At 31.9% G+C, this 22,853-nt stretch overlaps 1 protein-coding gene and 1 pseudogene across 2 annotated transcripts; both read right to left on the minus strand.

Moving 5' to 3' along the window:
- Window positions 1-100: 100 nt before the first annotated feature.
- Window positions 101-11,441, minus strand: LOC110659219 (acetolactate synthase small subunit 1, chloroplastic-like; annotated as a pseudogene).
- Window positions 11,442-14,061: 2,620 nt separating this feature from the next.
- On the minus strand, window positions 14,062-22,040 carry LOC110659299 (integrin-linked protein kinase 1). Of its 2 annotated transcripts, XM_021817183.2 has the most exons (12): window positions 21,251-22,038; window positions 20,872-20,946; window positions 20,666-20,770; window positions 19,643-19,728; window positions 17,737-17,857; window positions 16,709-16,788; window positions 16,473-16,535; window positions 16,236-16,354; window positions 15,950-16,035; window positions 15,618-15,742; window positions 14,853-14,984; window positions 14,062-14,463 (listed from the first exon to the last, which is right to left on the minus strand). In XM_021817183.2, exons 1-12 carry the CDS (start codon window positions 21,671-21,673, stop codon window positions 14,457-14,459), a joined length of 1,422 nt encoding a protein of 473 aa, XP_021672875.1. In that variant the 5' UTR covers window positions 21,674-22,038; the 3' UTR covers window positions 14,062-14,456. The 2 variants fall into 2 exon arrangements, 1 of the variants encoding a protein (XP_021672875.1); XR_009144149.1 differs by lacking the exon at window positions 14,062-14,463 and having other exon boundaries at window positions 15,618-15,702; window positions 21,251-22,040.
- Window positions 22,041-22,853: the final 813 nt, after the last annotated feature.

A 22,853-nucleotide genomic window follows, 5' to 3' on the forward strand; every position in this document is an offset into this window, starting at 1 on the left:
ATCCTTGACCATACGGATATCTATAGTGTTTTCTGTTTGCCCAAAACAAAAATTTGCAGCCTATCAAATTTGTACCAGCACACGCCTTACCACGTTCTCATTATATCGGAAAAGAATATCCGCGGAGGTACTTAGAAACCACACCTGACTCTCGCACCAATGCTATTCGCCCTGATCTTGCCACCTATAGAAGAAAGAAATGTCATAAAAGTCCAACAAACACACACACTCTGTCACTGTACCTCCAGAAGCATATACAGTGCTCAGATAATTTATACGGGTGAACAATGCAAGATAGCAATATTGGACAAAGGTAAACAATGCTACCCAATCTATTCATAATGAAATTTGGAGATGGTTATGATGTATCTGAAACAATCTACAGCTACAGGTTATTCTTGTTGGTCTTGGTGAAGCCCATTTGGATGGCTGCTAAGAGACCATGATCGGCTCATCTAAATAAAACTCATCAAGCATCTGAGCATACTGAAATTCCAAATGAAAGATCTAAAATTTGTTAAACAAACCTCACAAATGCCATAAGGCTCCAATAACCTCTGCAGTGCAACCATCTTGTCCAAATCTCCTGTGAGCTGGAAGGCGTTCAAAGCAAATTTATCAGCTTGGGATAGAAAGTATTTAACGAAAGCAAAGAGATTGGAACTTAAACATACAACAGGACAGCCTCCTATAATCATGGCAGCTGACAAGAAAGCAGAGGCAACAGATGGAGGAATCATAATCAAGGTTTTACAGATCCTGACTAGAACAGTTAAACCTGGAACTGGTCCAATGACCCATTCACTCGAGTCCAGTTTGATTTTTTATTTAAAATTTTTTCACATTAAAAATACTAAACAATTGATTTTAAAATTATTTTTTACCAGGTCAAACTGGTCAGCAGACTGATCCAGTTTTAAAACAAGATCATAACAACCAAGTACGGCATCTTATCAGCTATCATCAAAAACAAAAATTTATGAAGGTTATTGTAAGGCTTTCACTTTAGGTAGTCCATACATTCCATTATTCCGATAACTAACGTTTATTTGGACAGCTAGGATGTCTGGAACTGCACTCAAACTAGAGTGAGGAGCCATAAATTGATTGAATAAAGACTAAGAAAAATTAAGGAAAAATAAAAGAAATGAAATGCAACCGAGTTAAACGAGCCGGAGTCACGGCGATGGGTGACTGTACTGGGAAGTGACTGCGAAGTTCGTTGCCCACCCCAGACTTGCGAGGAATCCTAGGAAATAATTTTCGGGATTAAATTAAAGAATTTATGAAGATTAAATGATATTAAAAATGTCAAAGAAAAATTCATGAAAAATTAGTTAATCGGTACAGATAAAAATAACCCGATAAGTATAATTAAGGGTTTTTGGTCATTTCAATCCAAGAGTTGAATTTTGACCTAAATGTCAATTAAAATGAGAGAGATTAAAACACACAAAATAAATTAAATCATGAATTATGTAATGAAAAAAGGGAAAAGAAAAGGAAAAGAAAGAAATAAAGATTTAATGAATTATGATATAAGCATAACATAGGGATGACTTAATAAAAATTTAAAGAGCCAATTAAATCGAGACATATATATAAGCATAAGAAAAACCAAAATTTATTCATTCTTATCAAAAACAAGTCCATCTTCTTCCATTTTGAAGCTTGGCCGAACCACCATAGTTGCTTTTCCACCATTTTCTTTCAACTTCAAGCTTGAATTCTTCTCTACTCATCCACCAAAACCCTTACCTCTCTTCATTAAAAATTCACCCCACACCCTAGGAAGAACTTTGGCTGCCAAGAAATCCAAGAATTTCAAAGTTTTAACAAGTTCAAGAAAGTCATCAAAGAGGTTAGTGCACTAAACCATTCTTCTTCCTTTCATAAGCATGAAAAACATGCTAAATTAAGTTAAATTGACATGAAATCAAAAGAGATTCATGAGGATATGAAGTTACTAAATTTCGGCAGCCCTAGAATAAGAATGAAATTGATGGTTTTGATAGTATTAAATTGGTTAGGGAAGTTGATTAATGAAGTTTAATGTGTTGGGAATTAACTTGCATGGGTGTATGTTTGATTTGGAAATATTGAATTAGGGTTTGATCATAAATTTAGGGCTTTTGTGTAATTGTTAGAAATTGACTTGTTGAGATTGATTGTTGACTATTAGAAGTGCCATGAATGCCAATTGAAGTTTGGAAGTTGGGAGAAATTGAATTGGGAGTGTTAAATTTTTATACAGGAATTCGGACCTATGAGTCCAGTGTAGTGTTTGAGCTATAAATAGAGTTGTGTTGCTCCAATTGGTATAAGTCCAATTGGAGATGAAACTAGAGTCATAATGCCTCATTTTTCATGAAAAAACCATGCCTAAAAACTGTCCCTAACCTGGCCTAAAATTAACTTGAATCCGAGTAACCCTAATTTGGACTTGGAAAAATGATCAAATGAACATTAAATGTTCAAATGGCCATAACTCACACTAGGAAGGTCAGAATGACCTGATTTTTAAACCATTGGAAAGGGTAAATATAGGAGCACATTTTTCATGAAAAACACAGAACCCAAGTCTGCATCTAACCAAGTCAAATTGTTAGTACAAGTTAGATCAACAAAACTGTCTAGAACCAATCTGCCCAAAATTTGTTGTACTTGGGCTCACCCGACCAGTTTTGGCAAAAATGCCATAACTTGGTCTACAAAATTGCAAAAGCAATGAAATCAGTGCCAAAAGTTTTATAAGACATAGATTTATAATATTGATGTTTTGACTAGAACCCAGAACCCAAGAAAACTAAGTCAAATTGTTAGAACAAATTAGTACACCAAATCCTGGAATTTGCCTTAACTACCACCTAACCCCAGAACTGAATTTATATCATAACTTTCACTAGGAAATCCCAAATGGGATGAGCCAAACTGTTATGGAAACCTAGGAGATAGGGCTTCAACTTTGATTTAGAAACTTTTCTCAAAATTTGAGTGTAAGAACCCTAAAATGAGAGTCACAATCACTAACCTAAACTTAAAATCCTGTGGACAGAGGACACCTGAGTCCAGGCCAGTTAATTTACTATAATTAATTCTACAAGACCTAAAAAATTATAATTCAAAATTTTGAGTAATCATAAGACATAGAGTAACAACTTCTATGGAGAACATTAGGCCTAAAAGTGGCTGTAACATGTCCAAATAATTAGGAAAAAATTGATTCCAGAATCTACCTAGTTTTGGAACTTGAATGAGTTAAGAAACCAGTTTTGGTTATTTGACCATAACTTGAGTTCTAAAACTCCAAATGACATGATTCAAAAAGGAAAACAAAGATAAGACATAGAGAGACAACTTCCATGTACGAAGTGTAGCCAAACAGTGGCCACATCTTGGCCAATTTGCTAGGAGAAGATAAGACATCAAATCTAGACCTAAAGAAAGGTTCAAGATATTATTTGATACATGACATGTAAATTACCTAAATAAATTGCTTAATGTATAAGCTACATGAAAAAGAAGGGGGAACCTATTTTCTCACTATAAATTGACATGAAACTACTATAAAGCACAAATAGTGCATGACATGAAATGATAAGATCATAAGTAATTAATAATACTAATTTGCCCAAAGTACACCTAGACTTTTATATAGCATGGATCGATTGGTATACCGATTAGGGACTACAGATTGCAGTACTGCCCATAGGAATAATCATTGATAGACAATATATATCTGATATGATTGTTCTATAGGCTTTATGTTTGCCCATTGGCCATTGTGCCTAATTTTATTACTGGCTTCATGCCTACCTACTGGCCTTGTGCCTGACATGATAGATGTATACATGTCAGACATACGGATGTTTAACTAGTATACTCCCGTGTATCCAGTCATAGGTTACTTGGACACAGATATCAGTAATAAACTTTAAATTTTAAATAATTACATGAAGAGATCACAGATATGAGTCATAAGACTGAACATGGAATAAATGAACAGAAAAGATCCTGATTAACTTAATTGCTTCCAAAGTTATATAAATATGTAAAAGACTATGACTATAAACTCATGAAATCTATATTTCTCTACCAAGCTATACGTGGAATAATTATTTCAATTATTTAGTTATTTTTATTTTAATTTATGCACCACTAAGCAATATGCTTAGCGCGTTGGTTCTTACCAAGCGTAGGTACGGAAGACCAATCCCAACAGCAGCAGAGCTTAGACAAGATTTTGATCGGATCTGCTACAGTGTAGAGTGTCACCTCATCAATTATTTTGGTAGAGCTCATGTATAGTTAGATTTTGCATTTTTGTTATTATATATTAGTAAAAGATGTAAGTCATTTTTATGATTGTAAATAATTTGTAAATTATAGTATTTAAATTTTATATGAATGTATGAATTTTATATGAATGAAATGAATTATTTTATTTACTTGAAATGATTATGAGTATTATGAGGACATGACATAGTTTATGGGAAATAAGAGATGAATGTGGACTGTTTAACAAGTAAAAAAGGAAACTCGCCATGCACTAATAAAACAGAGGAGACTCTGACTGGGTCTCCACAAAAATAAGATGTGATAAAAAAAAAGAAAAAAAAATTCTACACGTAAGATAATATAATTAAATTTATATTGTACACGACAAGATAGGATAAGGTACTCTTGTACCGAATGTAGCATACCTTGCTCGACTACACTGTGAATGGGTGAGGGGTGTTACAGTTACTCACCTCAAGAGTTATTGTGTGGTCAGATACATCAATAGCTTTTCCCCTAAAAATGCTAGCAATGTCAAGAACATATTGTCTAGCAGCAGCATTCACAGCGACCTTTATCAACATCAATTCCCGTTCAGCAAATGGCAAGTGTGTAAGATCCTAAACCTGAAGATTCACCATCAGTCACACACCTAACCACTTAACATAAATTTACACTGAACCGATTAAGTGCTCCATACATCTAAAGAAAATAAACTGTTTGATTCAACAATGTGATTCACAAAAAAAATTGCACATCTGACCCCTTAACAAAAAAATTAATGCAAACACAATTGTATTGAACCCATTAAGTGCTTCTAACATCTGAAGAAAATAAACCATTTGATTGAACAATGTGATTCACAAACAAATCATGCAAGGAAAAAAGTTCAAGCATTTCTATTAGGTTTTCTGGTTGAAAGGTAAAGGAATTTACACTATGATCATTATTTGTTAATACAAGTTTTTCTTTCACAGGCTATTCATTCTTTAATGAGTCACAGATGACTATATTCGAGAGAATTTGATATCCATTAGATCACGCAAAAGAAATGATGAATTTCTATTAACATTATATACTTGTCTAACATGATATAGCATCCTTATTAGTTGGTTTTCTTACCTCATGAATGTCTACTAGCTTATAAAGTAGCTGCATCAACTTGCTTATTGATTCATCTGTACCAGGAACAACTGTTGTTATCTGAGAGAGACCCTCGATTTTTGCATGCCCAACAGCCAAACTCTGTTGTGAAAATAACAGAACAGATGAGCATTTTTTTATTGGTGGAATTGAAAGTGAGAGCAAGAGAGAAATAGAGATAGAAGAGAAGAAAAGCACCGAACATGTCTGAATGTTATAGCCTCTTCGAGCAAATACTCCTGTAACAATGTTAAGAACTCCAAGAGAATCATTTATAACATTGATAGAGTGTGAGATCGAAGTCCAGTTGTCTGAAACATTTAGCCAAGCAAATACATACCCCATATTAAATTAATGTCAATAGAAGTACAATTTCTCCAACATCATCTGGCCCAAGCCACAGTTCAGTAAGACAGAAAAAAGTTGTACAATTGAACCCACTAACATTCAGCAAAAAATAAATAAATAAATAAATATAAAAAAAATGAGGATTAAGCATCCTATTACTCCAATATCTTCAACATTGGATCACTTGTTACCCATTGTCCCTTTCAATCGGAATAAAAACCCTTAAAAAAAGATGAAGAGATGTAATAAACAGAAGAAGTTCTATGCAGAAATAAGCACTCTTACATCTTCCTCGTTGAGTATACCCCAATGAGCATCAAGAACTTGAGTGACTGTAAAGCTATCAGATGGCTCCACCGGATAAACATCCCCCTGGATTAATAGGGAAAGAAAAGCAATTTATTAATGTAGTCATAAACAAAGTAAATAAATAGATGAGAATAGGAAGTGCACTTATCCACAAAATAGAATAGAGATTGTACAAAAATTGATATTAACATTTGCATCTATAGTTCTTAACTGGACAAGAATAGGAATAGAAGAAGTAAAGTATATAAGGAATAACAATAGCACTAGGAACAGCATCCAGCATGAGCACAATATATGCTTGACAACACAAAATTGTAGAATTTCGTTGATAAACAAACCCTTAGTTGCATTAATCAGAAATAGGCCAATAACAATATAGATCAAAAAAGTAGATAAACATCCATCCAACTTCTGAATAATGTGAAAACTCATTTCAAACATCTAATATGTAACTAACATATTAAGTATAATAAGTATTGCCATGTAATGAAACCAGTTTAGTCAATGCAACTATTTCTACCTGATGCATACATTTTGCATAGTCATTTAGGTCTAATTTTATAACCATTTTTATTTGATTATTAGTCATTTTTAGCTAATTTCATTAGTTAATTAGTTAGTTTTTCATAGTTGTCAATTTTGCATTAATTTGTAATTTTTACTTTGTTTTGTAGGAAAAATGGTGTTTTTGAAGGACCGAAGAGAATTTTGCCATTGAGGAGTGTCTTCTACAGCCAAAGATGTCAAAAACAAGTTTTCAAGCTGAAATATGCATTGACCAAACTGTGCATAACTTGCCGCATAAGCTATGCAGATCTGCATAAGGAGAAAAATCACTGTTCTAGAACCAATCAAAATGTGCATAAGGAGACTGCATAGCTTATGCACATTCACGCCTCCCTTATGCATTTTCACGGAATTGTGCATAACCTATGCACCAAGTCATGCAGTTTCGCATAAGTGACTCAGAAACAGCCGAAAACTGCATAAGGGACTGCATGACTTATGCAGTCCACTTATGCAGTCCCATAAAGAGTTCATTAATGAGCTGGCAGAAGATTCCCTCAGATAATTCCTCCTAGAACATACCATTTTAGGGCTCCATGTCAGAAAATACTATAAATAGTCCTATTTTCCCATTTTAAAAGGAGAGACAAGGAGCAGAAAAGGAAAGGAGAAGAGAGGCAGAATTTGAGGAGTCACTTTCACCTTCCACACCATTTTCAACCAAGATTTGCAGATTTCTTTCTTTCCTTACATTTTTCTACATTTCTAGTGTTTAATTTCTTATTCCTTAGCTTAGATTAAAGCTTTATTTCCATTTAAACTCAATATATCTTGTAAGCATTATGGATAGTGAGTAGTTTTATTTTGATTCTGAAGTAAGGGTTGTAATATTTGAGATATTTTGTGGATTTTGATTGGGCAATCCATATTTTGTGGTCTTAATGAGTTTTATTCATTTCTTGTGTGCTTAATGACATGCTTAGTGTAGGATCCCATTAAGTAATGTTCTTAATCCATGGTTGAAGCACCGAAAGGAGAAGGCCTTGTGATAGATAATCAAGAAATTGGACTTAATTAACTTAGACCTAGAAATAGGCTAAGGATTAAGAGGATTCACAGATTAATTAAAGAACTTAATGGGTCTTAATTAACTCTAAGTCCACGAAAGTAGGATTAGATTGATTAAGGCACTCTTTGTCTCACTCGAAAGGGAATTCAAAGAATTTAAAAATTAATCTCCTTAAAACCCATTAGTTTCATAAGATTGGATAACCAATTTAAAATCCCAAAATAGCTCGGATATGAAATCCCGAACTCCGGAATCGCCTTTTTACCATTGTTAATTTCTAATCGAATTTAATTACTTGCCATTTTGAATATTGCCATATTTGAACTTGCTTATTTCAATTTGATGCAATTTTAGTTTAATTAATACATTGTTGAATAGATTATTAATTTTGCATACATAGATTTCACATTCTCAATACCCATCAATTCATTACTTTAATTTCAAAAATATTTCAATCTACTCAACTTTTTATATCAAAAATTCAATCATTAACACAACTCCTCGTGGGAACGATATCTTTACTATACTACTTGTACGACCCGTGCACTTGCGGTAGGGACGCATTACTACCCCTCCCTCTCAGTTTTTATCCACCCCACCTGAACCCAACTGGAAACTCCTGCCCAGTCAAAGGTAGAAGGGAGGGATAGGTTTAGGTTACCCTATCCTCATTTTGCTCCAACTTTACAAAGTATTTTTTTACATTATGATTTTGACTTTTACGAACATGTAAAACTTGTATATCTTTGAAGATGTGTCATTTGTTTCTTAGTGTTATTGTTTAATATAATATTTATTACCTACCATTATTCTTTCTTCATTAAATATTAATAAATGGTATTCAAAATTTAATATATATGCATAAAAGATTTAATGATAATATATAAAATATGATTTTAATAATTTACATTTAATAAATTAAAAAATAGATCAGAGATACCTACCCTTATGACCTGCAATTTTAGTATACCGTTCCAATTTCTTAACAATAGGAGAAAGAGAATAGCAAAATCCATTCCACCCAACCTCATTCCTAAGTTTAGCATAATAATGCAAAATATAAAGTCAAATATACAAAATCCTTACTTCTATAAAGGCACACCACTGTTTATGCAAAAAAGGCTAAATTCTAACCTCATATACAATGTTGCTTATGTTCATATGAATGTGAAACATAATAGAAATAATTATCTAGAACAAAATTAGAACTCAAAGCTTGAAGAATGCATACCCCTGCAGATATATCTTCACCTATGACTACTTTGCTTTTAGACCTCAAAAGAGCATCATCAGGCCTTACTTCTCCAAGATCAGGATATGAAGCAACCGAAAATCACCAAAAGGGAGCACATGCACCCATTTTTTCCCTTCTTAATGCAATCTATTAAAAGCAATAGGTTCAGAAATTATCATCAAACCTGTATATTGTAGACACAAACCAACATGACTACAGCTAACAAAAAGAATAACTAAAAGACAACCTTTCCAGTTCTTGCAATTTCTCTGATTCCATACTTGCTTAGGTTTTTCAGAGCAGCAACCATCTTCCCTGGATCTCCAGTTACCTAAACCATTCAAATAATAAGCAACTTATGCTTTAGGAATTTATACATTTTGCACAGAAAATTGAATTTGAGAAGATAATTGATTTTCAATCAACAAAAACAAATTGGACAGAAAAAAGAAAATACTAGTGGTTTCTAATGTAGCTGTCCCAAATTTGCCCAATGTTAGTAACTTGATCAGCCTCAAAAACATTGAAGAATTCTAATTTCACGTATCTTCCAGAGTTATTATATACCCACAATCTTGGTTCTTCAGCAAGACCACATATTCTCCAAGGACTTCATGCAAGGGCAACCAATGAATAATTAACTACTTTGATCCTAACATGGCAGTCTTCAAAATAAAGCTTGCATTTCCATTTGAAGTCGGACAGGAAATGGGAAAGCTTCCTTTATGCATTATTTCAAACAAACACATTGCATATTATACTAAGTTTCATATTATTTTAGATACTTCAACAAATAAATATGTACCAACAAACAAAGTAATGAAACAAACAAGTTACAAATTGGTAGACAAATGGGACCATTTGATAGAGTGAAATCAGCAAGAAAATGCAATCAAGTTTTTGGGTCAGTAAATGTAGAAACCAATAATTTCAAATGTTGACTGAAAAATTAGAAGTTAAAAGGCACATAAAAATTCGAACACACCAAGCAGTATTATCTTTCATAGCCCAAATCACTTGCAATTATGATAAACCACTGTGTTAACATAATAAGTACAACTGTAAGTTCATATGCATAGTTACTTTGTTTACATATACATTTTAAAGGTTTGTAACTTACTGCAAACAAGAAATGCTCCCTTTCTGTCACTTGTCTAAATGACTTAAGCAACACATTAATCCTTAAAGGTTCAATTTTATCCGCTTAATTTTTTTTTCATGGACCATATTAAAATTCAAAAGTCATCACCTCAATTGTTAGAGAGTGCTCTGAGATATCCACAAATTTTGCCCTGAAAATGTCCTCTAACCACATGATCTGAGGATTAAGTTAAGAAACAATATGTAGCCACAGTCAGTACATGACTCAATTTGGACTCAAGATGAATATTGATGCTGAACCAAAGCATTACCTCAGTACGGTAATTAGGATCTGCATTTACTTTTACAAGCATTAGCTCACGTTCTACCTGTGGCTCATTGGAGAGATCTTCAACCTGATTACCAAATTCAGAAGTAAGAAAACGAGGGATTTTAACCTTTAGAATGGATTAGTACAAAATAAGGGAAGGGAACTAAAAAACCAACAAGAATCCCTTTGAAATATCAGCATGCCACCAATTTTTTTTTACACAATGTTAGAGTAAAAACTTAGAATTGGATATTTATAAATCTGCAGTTGACTAGTTTAAAATGTTAAAGGAAAACTAAATACTAAAGAAATTGTAAACTAATGAAGAAAAGACTCATTAAAATATTATAAAGCCCTATCATGAATGAAAGACCAAAGTTTGGAATGAAGAGTTAAAGATAATATTGCAACCTTTAAAACATTGACTAGCTTCTGAAGTTTCTCTACAACTTGTTGTAGCACCTTTCAGTTCCAGAGATGACTATAGTGAAGAGTGCCTTGTCCTTGTTTAGACCAACAGCAAGGAACTCAATATTATATCCCCTCCTCGCAAAAACCCCAGCAATCCTATTAATCATCCCACTTTCATCTCCCACAAACACAGAGATTGTATGCCGCCTCACCCTGAAGTTGTTACAAAGCACATCAAGATAAACATACCAAAGACAATTCATCACTTGTCAAAATGTGTGTGTGTGTGTAAAGTACATGGGAATTTTTGTGTACCACCAAAAAATTCATTAGATATTTTAGCTGTTGTATAACTCAAATTGATTTAAACAGTATTCACATTGAAATTAATAGTTGGTTAATTAACAGAAAATAAAATACAAGTAAAAAATAAACAAAAAAAATAAAGCTTTATACAGAGAGAAACAGAAATTCACATACTTTGAAATGGCCATAGAAGGAGCAGAGCTATTAGAGGAGAAAGCGGTGGTAGAGATGTTGCTATGATTATCAGAGGCAGTAGCAGAAACCACGAGTTTTCTTTGAGGCAGAAAGTTGTCAGAGTTGGATTTTGAGAATGTTAAAGATGCGGGTGTTGCGCTCGAGAAGCATAAACCAACAGAAGAGTTCGAAGGAGAAGGGTTTGGGGAGTGAATAATACTTGGAGAGCATGTTGGAGATACAACCGCCATGAAAGAAAGAAGACAACTGAGCTCGAGAAATGGAGAAGAAGATGCAAAAAGAGAGGCGCTCGCTTGGTGACGTTTGAATATCCAATTAATGATTTTTTTGAAAAGAATAGAACCCGGTTGACTTGGCATTGGGTCCCACAAATGCTTCATCGGTCATGGTGGGATTTAAACCTGAAATTTTTTTAATTATGAAATCTTAGTTTTTAATTAATTTTAGGGTCTTTAACCCAAACAAGAAACTCATGAAAGACCGATATGTCTACCGCTGTAACCGCTGGCCAAAAGACTTATTTAGTATTGATGGTGAAATTATTGTAAAAAAAATTATTTTTTTAAATACATTAATTAAAAAATATTAAAAATTAATTAAAAATTAAATTTAATTAATTTTAATTATAAAAATATTAGAATAATAAAATATTTTTTTAATAATATTTAAAATAATATTTTTATTTAAAAAAATAATTTTAAAATTTTAAATTCAATGTCAGGCCGTAAATTATCTGTAACTTATGGGATGTTGCATTTTCTCCATACTCAGATTACTAGACAGAAATGCGCAAGGGAGAGACTCAGCCACAGCTACCAGGATCACAGCGGAAATTGGCCACCCTTCACTATTTGCAGACCTTCAGAAGCTCATTAATGGCTTCAACAAGCAAGAATTCGACGAGAAAGACCTTGTTGTGCTATCTGGTGGATTCAAGAATAGAATCTACAATGAAACTAATACTCACCCAAATTTTGCATACCTAAACCCGGTGTTAATCTTACTGAGAAAAAAATATATTTTATATTTAATTAAGTATCAATAAATGAATCAAACTATTATAGATATTATTTTTTTTAATTTAAAATTTAATTATATATTATTTAAATTATTTTATTAAATTTAATCGATTGAGATATACACAAAAATCTAACTCATTTCCCAGTATGGGTACGTCCACGCAGAGAATTTCTTCGCAGTAAATGATTTAACAGAGTTAAATGGCTAATCGCGTAACTCAAATTTGATCCAATTTGTTTTAATTTTAATAATGTAAGTTTTCACATGGTGGTTTTAAGATATTTAAAGGTCTGATTGACCACGATTTTTATTAAGAGACCCAATTGAAGAGTTAATTTGGGCTTTGGCCTTAATTTTATCAATAGACCAAAACGACATTTTTACAATGCATTTCTTCACACCAAGTAATCCAAGGCTGAGCTGATGGCCTGATCCTGTCTCAGTCCACTTTCTTAATTCAAGGTTAATTTTACCAGTATTCCTCCAATTCAAGAACTTAAGGGATATATCAATGTCGTGTTTTAACTTTAATTTATATTATAAAAATTTTTAAATTTAAATTTAAATTTTATTAAAATCTCTATAATCTATTTTAAAAGTTAATTTCTAGTTAAATTTCACTTATTATTCTTTAATTTAAATGAGTATATCACAATTGTCTCTAACTTTAATTTGTACTAGTAAAAATTTATTAACTTTAATTTAATATATTTTTTCTTAAAATTTTTATAAAAATCCCTCAAGTTAGATGGTTCTATCACAATCATCCCTAACTTTAATTTGTATTACTAAAAATTTGTTGACTTTAATTTCACACATTTTTTTCTTTGAAATTTTTATAAAAATATTCAGAATAATTTATAAGTCATAATTATATAATTTTTCTTTCAAATTTTTATAATTTGTTAAAAATTTAAAATTTTTATTTATTTTCGTTTATTTAAAATAAAAATTATACTTTTAGAATTGTCTAATATTTTTATAAATATTTATAATTAATTATTATTTAATTTATCATGTTAAAATTACATAATTATTATTATTTTCTTTCAAAAATTAATAATATTTTTTATTTGTATTTTTTAATTCAATTTTATATTAATGTCCAAGGAATGACTTCTAATTATCTTTAATAATATATATTATTTTACTTTATTTTAATGATATTCAAAATGTAATTAAATATATATGAATGATTTTCTTTTCTTTTTTTTATATAAGTTGATATTATGCATAACATTTGTCTTTCTTTTTATATTACGAAAATAATATATCCAAATTTAAATTATTATTAAACACATTTTGTATTAAAAATTATTTATATATTAATTTGAAGTTTAAAAATTTTTATAATATAAATTAAAATTGCCTAATGTATATTGTACTTTTATCTAAATTGACAGGTGATAAATGAAATTTAACTACAAATTAACTTGAATACTAATAATAATAAGTCTCAGATATTTTAATGAATCAAAGTTAAGAAAAGTTGAGAAGTGGTAAAATGAAAGTATCCAGACTCCTGTTTTTTCAATTAGTCTAGTGCCATTGATGACTCTGTGCTTTTGTTCTATCTTTTGAAGAATAAAAAAAAAAATCTGTTAAAAAAAGAAAAAAAAAAAAAAAAGAAGATAATACGCCCAAGTGATGATTTTCTATTTTCTTTCTTATGGCAATAGCACAAACACTTGTTTTCTCATTCACTGATTGGAATCAATTTCTCAATTTGAAAAGACAAAAAAAGTTAAGCATGGTAAAAATGATGAGTTAAAACCAAAAATTTACATTCTCTACGGTATCTAAATTGTATTGGAAGTGCATGAATAACCTTTTCATGCCAAATCAGCAGCATTACAAAAATATTTTACTCATAGTAAATTATTTATCATCACTATTCATAGTTACCAGGAGTATCCAAAATGCATTACAACAAAGTACCCTTTTTCTTTCCATTTTCAAAAATAATTTTTAAAATGTACGTGCGACAATAAACTGTCAAAAGACAAGCATTTGCACATATTATACACACAAAGGAACTGTTTGAGCTCCTTATGAGAGCTAAGAACAAGGGACACAGATCATTTTGATTTTCATTCCAATTAATCCCCAGGATTCATTTGACTCATAATTAGGATTGTGTATATGAAGCTCCAAAACTGTTTAAGGCTATGGAGATTTCCCAACCTTATCCTATCGCGTTTCTTTGATTGGAAACTGAATGCCTCTTACTTCCTGCACATCATCCCATCAACAGTGAATTAAAACACATAGAAAAGCACACGTCATTCCATCCAAAATCATTGCCTGAACTAACATAAATTCCACACTTTTTCCACGTCATTCCATGTCATTTCACCATGTCCTCCCCCAAAGGGCAGAGAGGGGGGAACCAAAGAGACACTCTTTTCCATCCAATGGATGGTTATTACCAATTTAACAGAAAACTTTTATTTGTCCAAGGAGGGGAAAAAAGGCCATGGACTTGGATTTTTTTTTTTTTTTAACAAATCCCCAAAAAATACTTGACTAGGATATGTGGAAGATCCATGACAAGACCTTAGCTGGTTTCTTTTGTAACATATGGAATGAAATTTAAACGAGATTTGGTAAGAGAAGCATACCAAGGAAGCTTAAAAGTGTCTTTCCACCATCCCTGTTTTGAACATTGAGCAAATATTCTGTCCAATCGTACAATGATCTCAGAAAAGGTTGGCCTAGCAACAGGTTCTGGATGCCAACATTCGTCAATCAACCTGCACAGGGTTCAAGAATGCATCAGAAACCATTAGACTCCTTATTCAGGAGAAAGCTTTACATATTCGACATTTTTCTGCATAATGCATGCACATAAATATATGGAATTAATAGGTTTCCATAATGAGATTTTCTAAAAAAGAAAAAGAAAAAACCTAAAATTATGACCATACTTGAAGTTCTACGCAGCTCAAATTTTAGAGCAATTGGAAGTCAAATCAAAAGAATATTAGAATATTAAAATAAACACAGATTCCCATTAAATGGGAAGAAATGACGAAGATCATCATTGAATCCATAAAATGTATGCAACAGTATGCCACCTAAATTTCAGGCCCTCATCCTACTTCTCGCTGACTTCATGTAATCATTCCCACCTAGTCATCATAAATTTGGTTGGCGCTCTTCTAGTTATAACCTCATCAGGCCATGACATAGTTGTGGACTAGAATTTCAAGAACTGTTACAAATTTACAATTCAAACTTCAAAGCATACTCAGAAGAATAACTAGCCTTTCCAGCAAAATATTCCCATCAAAATTTTATGTTGATCTTATTTCATTAGCTTCTATCCAACCTACAAAAGAAAATTGCCAGAGTGAATGTGTTTTCTTACTGAAAACTAAACTTACTCTTTTAGATCTGGAGGACAACTTCTTGATTTTGTCTTGAATGACGGTCTCTGTTTCTCCAAACACATCAATTTCACAGCTTCTTCTGGAGATTTAGGATGGAAAGGCAGCACTCCCTCAATCATCTAAGCCAAACAAAAATAAAAATACAAGGGAAAAAAGTGTTTTAACTCTAACTTCCTAATATTGAACAACCATTAACATAAAGCCTGCATGATAAATCAGTACAGGATTTAATAATCCTAAGATTGCGAAAAGCTAATTCAACTTGATATACCTTGATTGTGCTACCAAGCTGCTAGTACATAAGAAATTTGAGAAAAGAAATGTACCTCATATAAAATGACACCAAAAGAGTATGCATCCACACTTCTATCAAATATTCCATCTTTATAAACCTCAGGTGCCACATAAATATCTATAAACCAACAAAGCAACACTATTATTTAAATTCAAGTCCAGAATATAAAATTGCTTTTTAGTTTTTCACCTAATAATATGAACTTCATGGGATTAGATTGGATAAGGAGTCATGAAAAGAAAAGATTCCAACAAATTATAAACTGGTTATTATATTAGGTGTGCGTTAACTTTACTTGATGGACTATAAGAACTTACTTGATGGGTCAATGGGAGTTCCGGGTGCTACTTTAGCTTTGTCAGGTGAAATCTTTAACAACTTTATCAAACCAAACCCAGATACCTTCAACTGACCACCATTATCCAGCAAAATATTTCTGGCACCTTACCAAAATTTGAAATATTAAATAAAATGTACATCCAACTGCATAAAAATCAAAATTCAATTTTTAAACAATTTCATAATATACTAACTTCTGCATATGCTTCTCTTACTTTGGCTTTAAATCACAATGGATGATGGAATCTGGTTTGCATTCATGAAGATAGTTCATTCCCCTGATAACAAGAGATCAAGCATTTTAAAAGCCAAGAAGCTGGAGACCAATAACAAGAGTGTAAAATAGAACAAGTATTTGAAGGCATGTTTGTTTGTGGGGTGCACATTGTGCAGTATTATTTTAAATCCTGTAATCAAGAAAGCTTCATTTTTTGTTCTAAAGATCACTTACCTAGCGATATCAAGAGAAAATCTCCAAATTTTGGATGGAGAAAGACGCCCCTTCTTCTGAAGATAACTTGCGAAGTCACCCTGGAATACACATATTTTACAGTTCAAATTAAGATTAAAATCCATTCAATCAAGGTAATTCCTTTGATAAAGCATTTCCCTTGCATAACTGGACCAAGAAAGAAACTATTCTAAAGGACACCTATTATAGACCAAATTCAACAAAATGGATGCAGATTATGCCTTTTATAGGAAATTTAAAATACAAACGAACATACATTTCAAAAACAATGGGACTGAAAGCCTTGCTTTAATTAAAGATATGAAAAATTAATAAGTCCAATATATCATCCAGTCATAAATTTCTTCAAGATATTTTTCACCGCTGCATACACAATTCATTTAAACTATATTTGCCAAAATATCATAAAGTTTGAAGCTAAATACAAGAAGACCAAGAAAAAAAAAAAGAGGGGAATGCTTAATTTTCTGAACAAATAATCAAGCAAAATTTTTTCAGATGATGAATACAAATTACAAAGTGATCATGCAATCAAGAAATTCTTCTTTTAAGCAGTTTTATACAATGATATTATTTCTACTAAGGCAAATAAAAAGAATTTTTTTTAAAATTTTATTTAATTGGTTCTGTGGGCCACATTAAATTTTGTAAGGATTATAAGTTCCATCAAATGTTAATAACTAATAGCAAGTCAAAGTAAGAGAATATTCACACTAGATTTAGTATGGACTCTGCTTTTGTTGTATTACAATATGCCATCTTTTTCTTTTCCATGGTTTGAAAATAGAAAAGCTCCACATATCCTGAACTACTAGCAATGTAATGGATGGCAATCTTTGAATAATACATTATATATATATATATATATATATATATATATATATATATATATATATATATATGATAATCTTTCCTTTTTTTTTTCTTTCGAAAGGGAAAGGGAGGGAGAGAGAGAGAGAGAGAGAGAGAGAGAGAGAGAGAGAGAGAGTAGAGAGGAGGGAGCTTACTTTTGGATGATACTCTAAGACAATCATCATGGGTATATTTTGGGTAACAGCCCCAACAAACTGAACCACATTAGGATGTCTGACCTTCTGTAATAAGGTTAGCTCTTGTTTGAAAGCATTTCTGTAATATAAACAAAGATGAGGGAGAGAAGATTGAAATTAATATATACTCTTAAAGCCATGAATAATAAATTCTACAGTTCTTTGGAACAGAAGAAATTCAAATAAATTACTGCAGAGCAACTCTAGCAGCAAAAATTTAGTGTGCTGGGCAACTTATTAAATAACATTTTTACGAAAAATACAGTTATTATTTATTTGAATACCCATACATAAACAAAATAATTGGACATAGGCAACCAACAAAAGATAATAAAAATGATTTCCGTTGCTTAAAGAAAGTAAATTCTAATGGCATATCCTGACATATTGACAGTAGTAGATATAATTACTGGGACAATAAACAATCATATTCTTTTGCACAAACTGAAGAAGAAAGGACTCAGGCAGGCCAGTCCAACATGAAGAAAGAAAGGCATATGCACATTTTTATTAGAAAGAAACTGATGACAGGTTTACAACTGAAACTGCAAACTTAATTGAAAATATACTGCATTATGAAGTTGTTGATCAAGAGATTCCATTGCAAACCAAAAAGAACACCTGAAATTTTTTTTTAAGTTTCTTGGTATCAGGGCCTGAGTTTATCAAAGCCATAACCACCAACTGGGATTACTGTAACTCTTCTATGTCATGGAACATCTATAATCAAGCTAAAATGAATCAAAGGTTAGCTGGTACTTGCTTCCAAAAATATCCCTAACTTTTCTTGTAAATTTATACAAGAAAATTTTGTTAGTGGGGAGCATTATATATAAATGTAATTTAGAAATTTTTTTCCCTAAACAAGTCTATAATGGAAGAAAATACAAAATATATGATAGTATCCACTTATTTTATATGTAGATTACACCTGTTTGGTGTTTTTGGTCCATCACAAATTAAATTTAGGCAAGACAAATATGTAGATCTATATCTTCCCCCTCATTTTGTCTTCCATACATGTGTATATGTATTTACATGAAATTATTTGACATAAGAGGTTTAGATTTGATTTTAATGAAAACTGACTTTCGATTTGTTCAATTATATTCGTAAATAAACATTAATTCACAAATGTATTTAATCACTCATTTAAAATGTGTTTAAAATAACATATTTTTTTATAAGGTATTTCAAATATATATAACTTCATGGCTTTTCATTAAGCACAAGATTATTATAATTCAAATTTAATACATGAGCAATTTAATTTTATGAAAGTAAATCGACAATATTTACAAAAAAAAAATTATGGAAGCACATATCTATGTTTGGGGTAAAGATATCTTTAAAAGTGGGGACAAATTTTAATTATTACATGAAACAAAAAAGTTAATATATTTAAAAGAAAATTGTGGGGCCTGTGGGGCAAGTGCCCCCACTGCCCCACCATAGATCTGTCCCTGTTTACGGCATGTCATAAATCAAACTTACAAGTATTATGGTGTAGTGCCTCATGTGAAGAAAACATTAACAAGCAGGAAGTGATTGAAGCGGATTCCCATATTCCCCATGCACCAAAATAATAATTAAAGCAGATGTACTAAAATTGAATTCTAATGCAACATTGTCATATAGACAGGAATCAAAATTTGGAATAGAGGGCTTTCGTCACAATAAAAAGGATAGATAATTCTCCTAACTACAAAGCAAAAATATATGTGTATTGAAATCTAAACAGGATATTGATAATCCCATAGTCTTAAATTCTAATATCAGGAATAAGAACATAATTATGTGATTCTTTAGAACAAATAAAAAAAGAAAGGAAAGGAAAGGAAAGGAAAGGAGCATGAGCACATACATGCTCTCAGGGTCTGAATAGCTGTCCTTATCAAGTATCTTTACAGTAACCTTGGTGCCATTCCATTTGGCCACTTGATATGATCCCTGCTATGGAAAATAGTAATTAATAATTCAGTTAGCACATCAGGAGAAAAATAACAAAATCAGCTCCCCGCTACAGAAAATATCCTTGAAAAGGACAGAGACAATGAGCAATTTTGCATTCCCATTTGCTACACAAAAATAAATAAAGAAAGAAAGAAAAATTAAATCCCTTTCTTTTTTTTGAATAGAAACAGTTAAATCCCTATCAATCTACAAAATATCATACAAGAAATAACACACTGTCAAACCTCTAGTAAAAAGATGAAAAAAAAAAGGTGATTTGGAAAAGTTAAGTGGTATAACAATGAGTTTCTTACAAGTGGCTTAATCCTTAAAGTCCATGCAGCACGACTAATGTAGAAGTCTTCTAAAAGTGCAGAGTGGAAATCTTCTAAAAGTCACAGGTAAGTCAAAACCAACAAAACTTCATTGATAAATTCTAACCATAAGTAAAATAGAACAGTAACATAGAATGGAATGATAACAAAATAATCAATTTGACATAAACTCAATTTTAACAAGCATCAAGCATAACAGACTAGGCATCCTCTTAATAACTAGAAGGTTGTGGACAACCAAAGTTTTAAAAGACCAAGATAGTATGTCAAATCGCATCATTTATCCCAGTTAATGCATGTCAAATAGGTATAAAGCCTGACGAAGTAATGATGGAAAGACAATCCTTATCTGTCACTATATGTGCTGAAAACAATAATGCATAGATGCCCAGATGAAGCATCTTCCCTCCTGGAAAGAGTATGCCAAGTGAGAACAGAACCAGTTCCAAAATGAACAAGACTTAATAACTAATTGTATCATGAAGTGGATACAAATGGGATGCGTCAGAAATCTGCAAATCATCGTTATCTTCTAAATTTGCTCACAAACTTCCCCCCAAACACGCACTCTTTACTTATTCTATGGAAGTGGACCATACCTTCGAGATGCCATCAGACTTCCGAACCTGCAGCTCTAATGGATTAAGCTCATACTCTGGGACTTCTCGAGGATTAGCAACAGCCATTGGGGTCTTCCTGGTTTTCTAAAATAATGAAAGATACGTAAACATCAATCTTTCGTACTTCCAATAAAAAAAAAATAACAATGCCCAAAAAGGGAAAGGAAAAGAAATTCATATCGTACCGGGATTTGGGCTCCTCGAGCCTTCAAAACATTGTAAATTTCAACATTTCCGTAGTACTTAGCATCACCACAAGCCTGTTAAAACGAATGTCACCAATCACTAGATATTCAATTCCAAATTGCAAAGAAATAACCAAACATAGCAAGATATACTTATAAAAACCCGTTTGGTAAGCCTTGGAAATGGATGTCACCAATCACCAGACATTCAATTCCAAATTTTAAAGAAAAAAGCAAACATAATGTTTATAATGAGAAGTATACTCAGAATTAGATTTTTCATTGCCATCCAAGCAAAAGTGATTAAAATATACGGATAGAATGGAATACAGTTCACGATTTTCATTTCATTCCATGAAATGAGATGCATATTAATTACCGTGCTCCCCCAGCGATCACGAGCATCGATATTAGCCTTTCTACTCAACAAAAGCTTAACAACCTCTAGATGACCTTCACAAGCAGCAATATGCAAAGCAGTCCTCCCATCCAAATCAATACTATTAACATCAATTCCTTCATTCAACAAATCCTCAACGCCCTTCACATCTCCTTTACTCGCCATGAAAAGCAGTTGCATCGTAGTATCGAGATTCTCCGGAACCGTAAACTTCTCATCATGGACAGGGCTCCTCCGAATAGGATCTAATGACGACTGCCTCCCAAAGCTAAATCTCATATTATTCCTCCTGGGATCGAGAGACTTCTGCCGAGAGAACTGCCGGCTAAAGGATCTCCGCAGTGACCCGGTCGAGAACTGGCGGGAGATTCCTCGCCTCAACTGCTTCGCTATTCCTTCCATTAATTTGATTGATTTTAATTATATTCTTATGATCTTCCCCGTTCTTTCAATTCGAGCAAAAATCGAAATTCTTTTTCCCTCTTGTTATTATTAATTATCGAAGAAATCTTGTTTCCGATTCGAAATCGTTACATACCAGCAGATTGTTGTTTGCTCGATGGATCGAGAGCTTCTCTGGAGGCGAATTGAGCTCTCAATATCGAGCGATGGAAGGATAGGGGAAGAAGAAAATGAAAAGGGCAAAAAGAAAGGATGAACGGATGGTTTTTGAGATCCGAGCGAATCGCAAGGCAAATATGAGAGGGTGAAAGGGAAAGAGAAAGAGACCTCTTTTTTAAAATGAATGACGCAAATCAGCAAGAGAAAGCCGTTAATTTTTTAATTATTATACGGCACATGCGCGTGTGTGTATTCGAGGTGGAAATCGCGGGCACGGTTCATTATTTTACGGATGATTGTTTGAGATACTTGATTCCAAAATTGCGTTGACCGTGGCCTGGTGGTCCGTGATCGGATTGCATTGATGGATGGATTCCTTATCCTTCCTGCCAACGAAAATTGGAAGTTGTGTTTTTCATTTTTCAGATAGATTTGAGAAAGAAGTTGTGATTGTTAAGAGACAGGAAAAACAATTTTATAATTAAACATATTTATATTTTTAATTTTATCTATATCATGTTTAATAAGAAAGTCGTGATATATCAATAAATATTTAATATAAATAATTTAATATTTTTATCTCTTATTTTTTAATAAAGCGATTGAAATATTAGAGACACCTATATAATATAATGAATTTTTTTAATAAGGATATAAAAATAATTTTATAAAATTTATAAAATAAATAAATTATTATTTAAAAATTTGTAAAATTTAAATTTAAATTTAAATTTATTAAAAAATTATAAAAAATAATTTATTTCAGTAAAACACAAACAATTTAGTTTTCTCATCAGTTAAACACCAAACTTTAATTTTAAAATTTCTTTAAAAATTTTTAAAAATATCATTAAAAAGATATATAATTATTTTTAAAATTATAGGAAATATTTCATACTGCAAAATAAGCTTTGGCTAAAAGTAAAGGGCAAAACAGTATTTTCTCACGTAAAAAGTGCGATGCTTGTAGGAAAGGAATTAGAGGGAACGATTTGTCGTATTTGAAAAAAAAAAAAAAAAG

Source organism: Hevea brasiliensis, chromosome 2 (genome assembly GCF_030052815.1).
Source record: "Hevea brasiliensis isolate MT/VB/25A 57/8 chromosome 2, ASM3005281v1, whole genome shotgun sequence".
Lineage (NCBI taxonomy): Eukaryota > Viridiplantae > Streptophyta > Magnoliopsida > Malpighiales > Euphorbiaceae > Hevea > Hevea brasiliensis.

Bases quoted from the DNA above. Each gene is read 5' to 3' on its own strand.
- LOC110659299 (XM_021817183.2), bottom strand. From the start codon at position 21,673: ATGGAAGGAATAGCGAAGCAGTTGAGGCGAGGAATCTCCCGCCAGTTC. The intron at 16,789-17,736 runs GTAAGCTCCCTC...TGTGTATTCCAG, and splicing joins TCTTAGAGTATCATCCAAAA to GGTGACTTCGCAAGTTATCT. The intron at 16,536-16,708 runs GTAAGTGATCTT...TCTTGTTATCAG, and splicing joins TTTTCTCTTGATATCGCTAG to GGGAATGAACTATCTTCATG.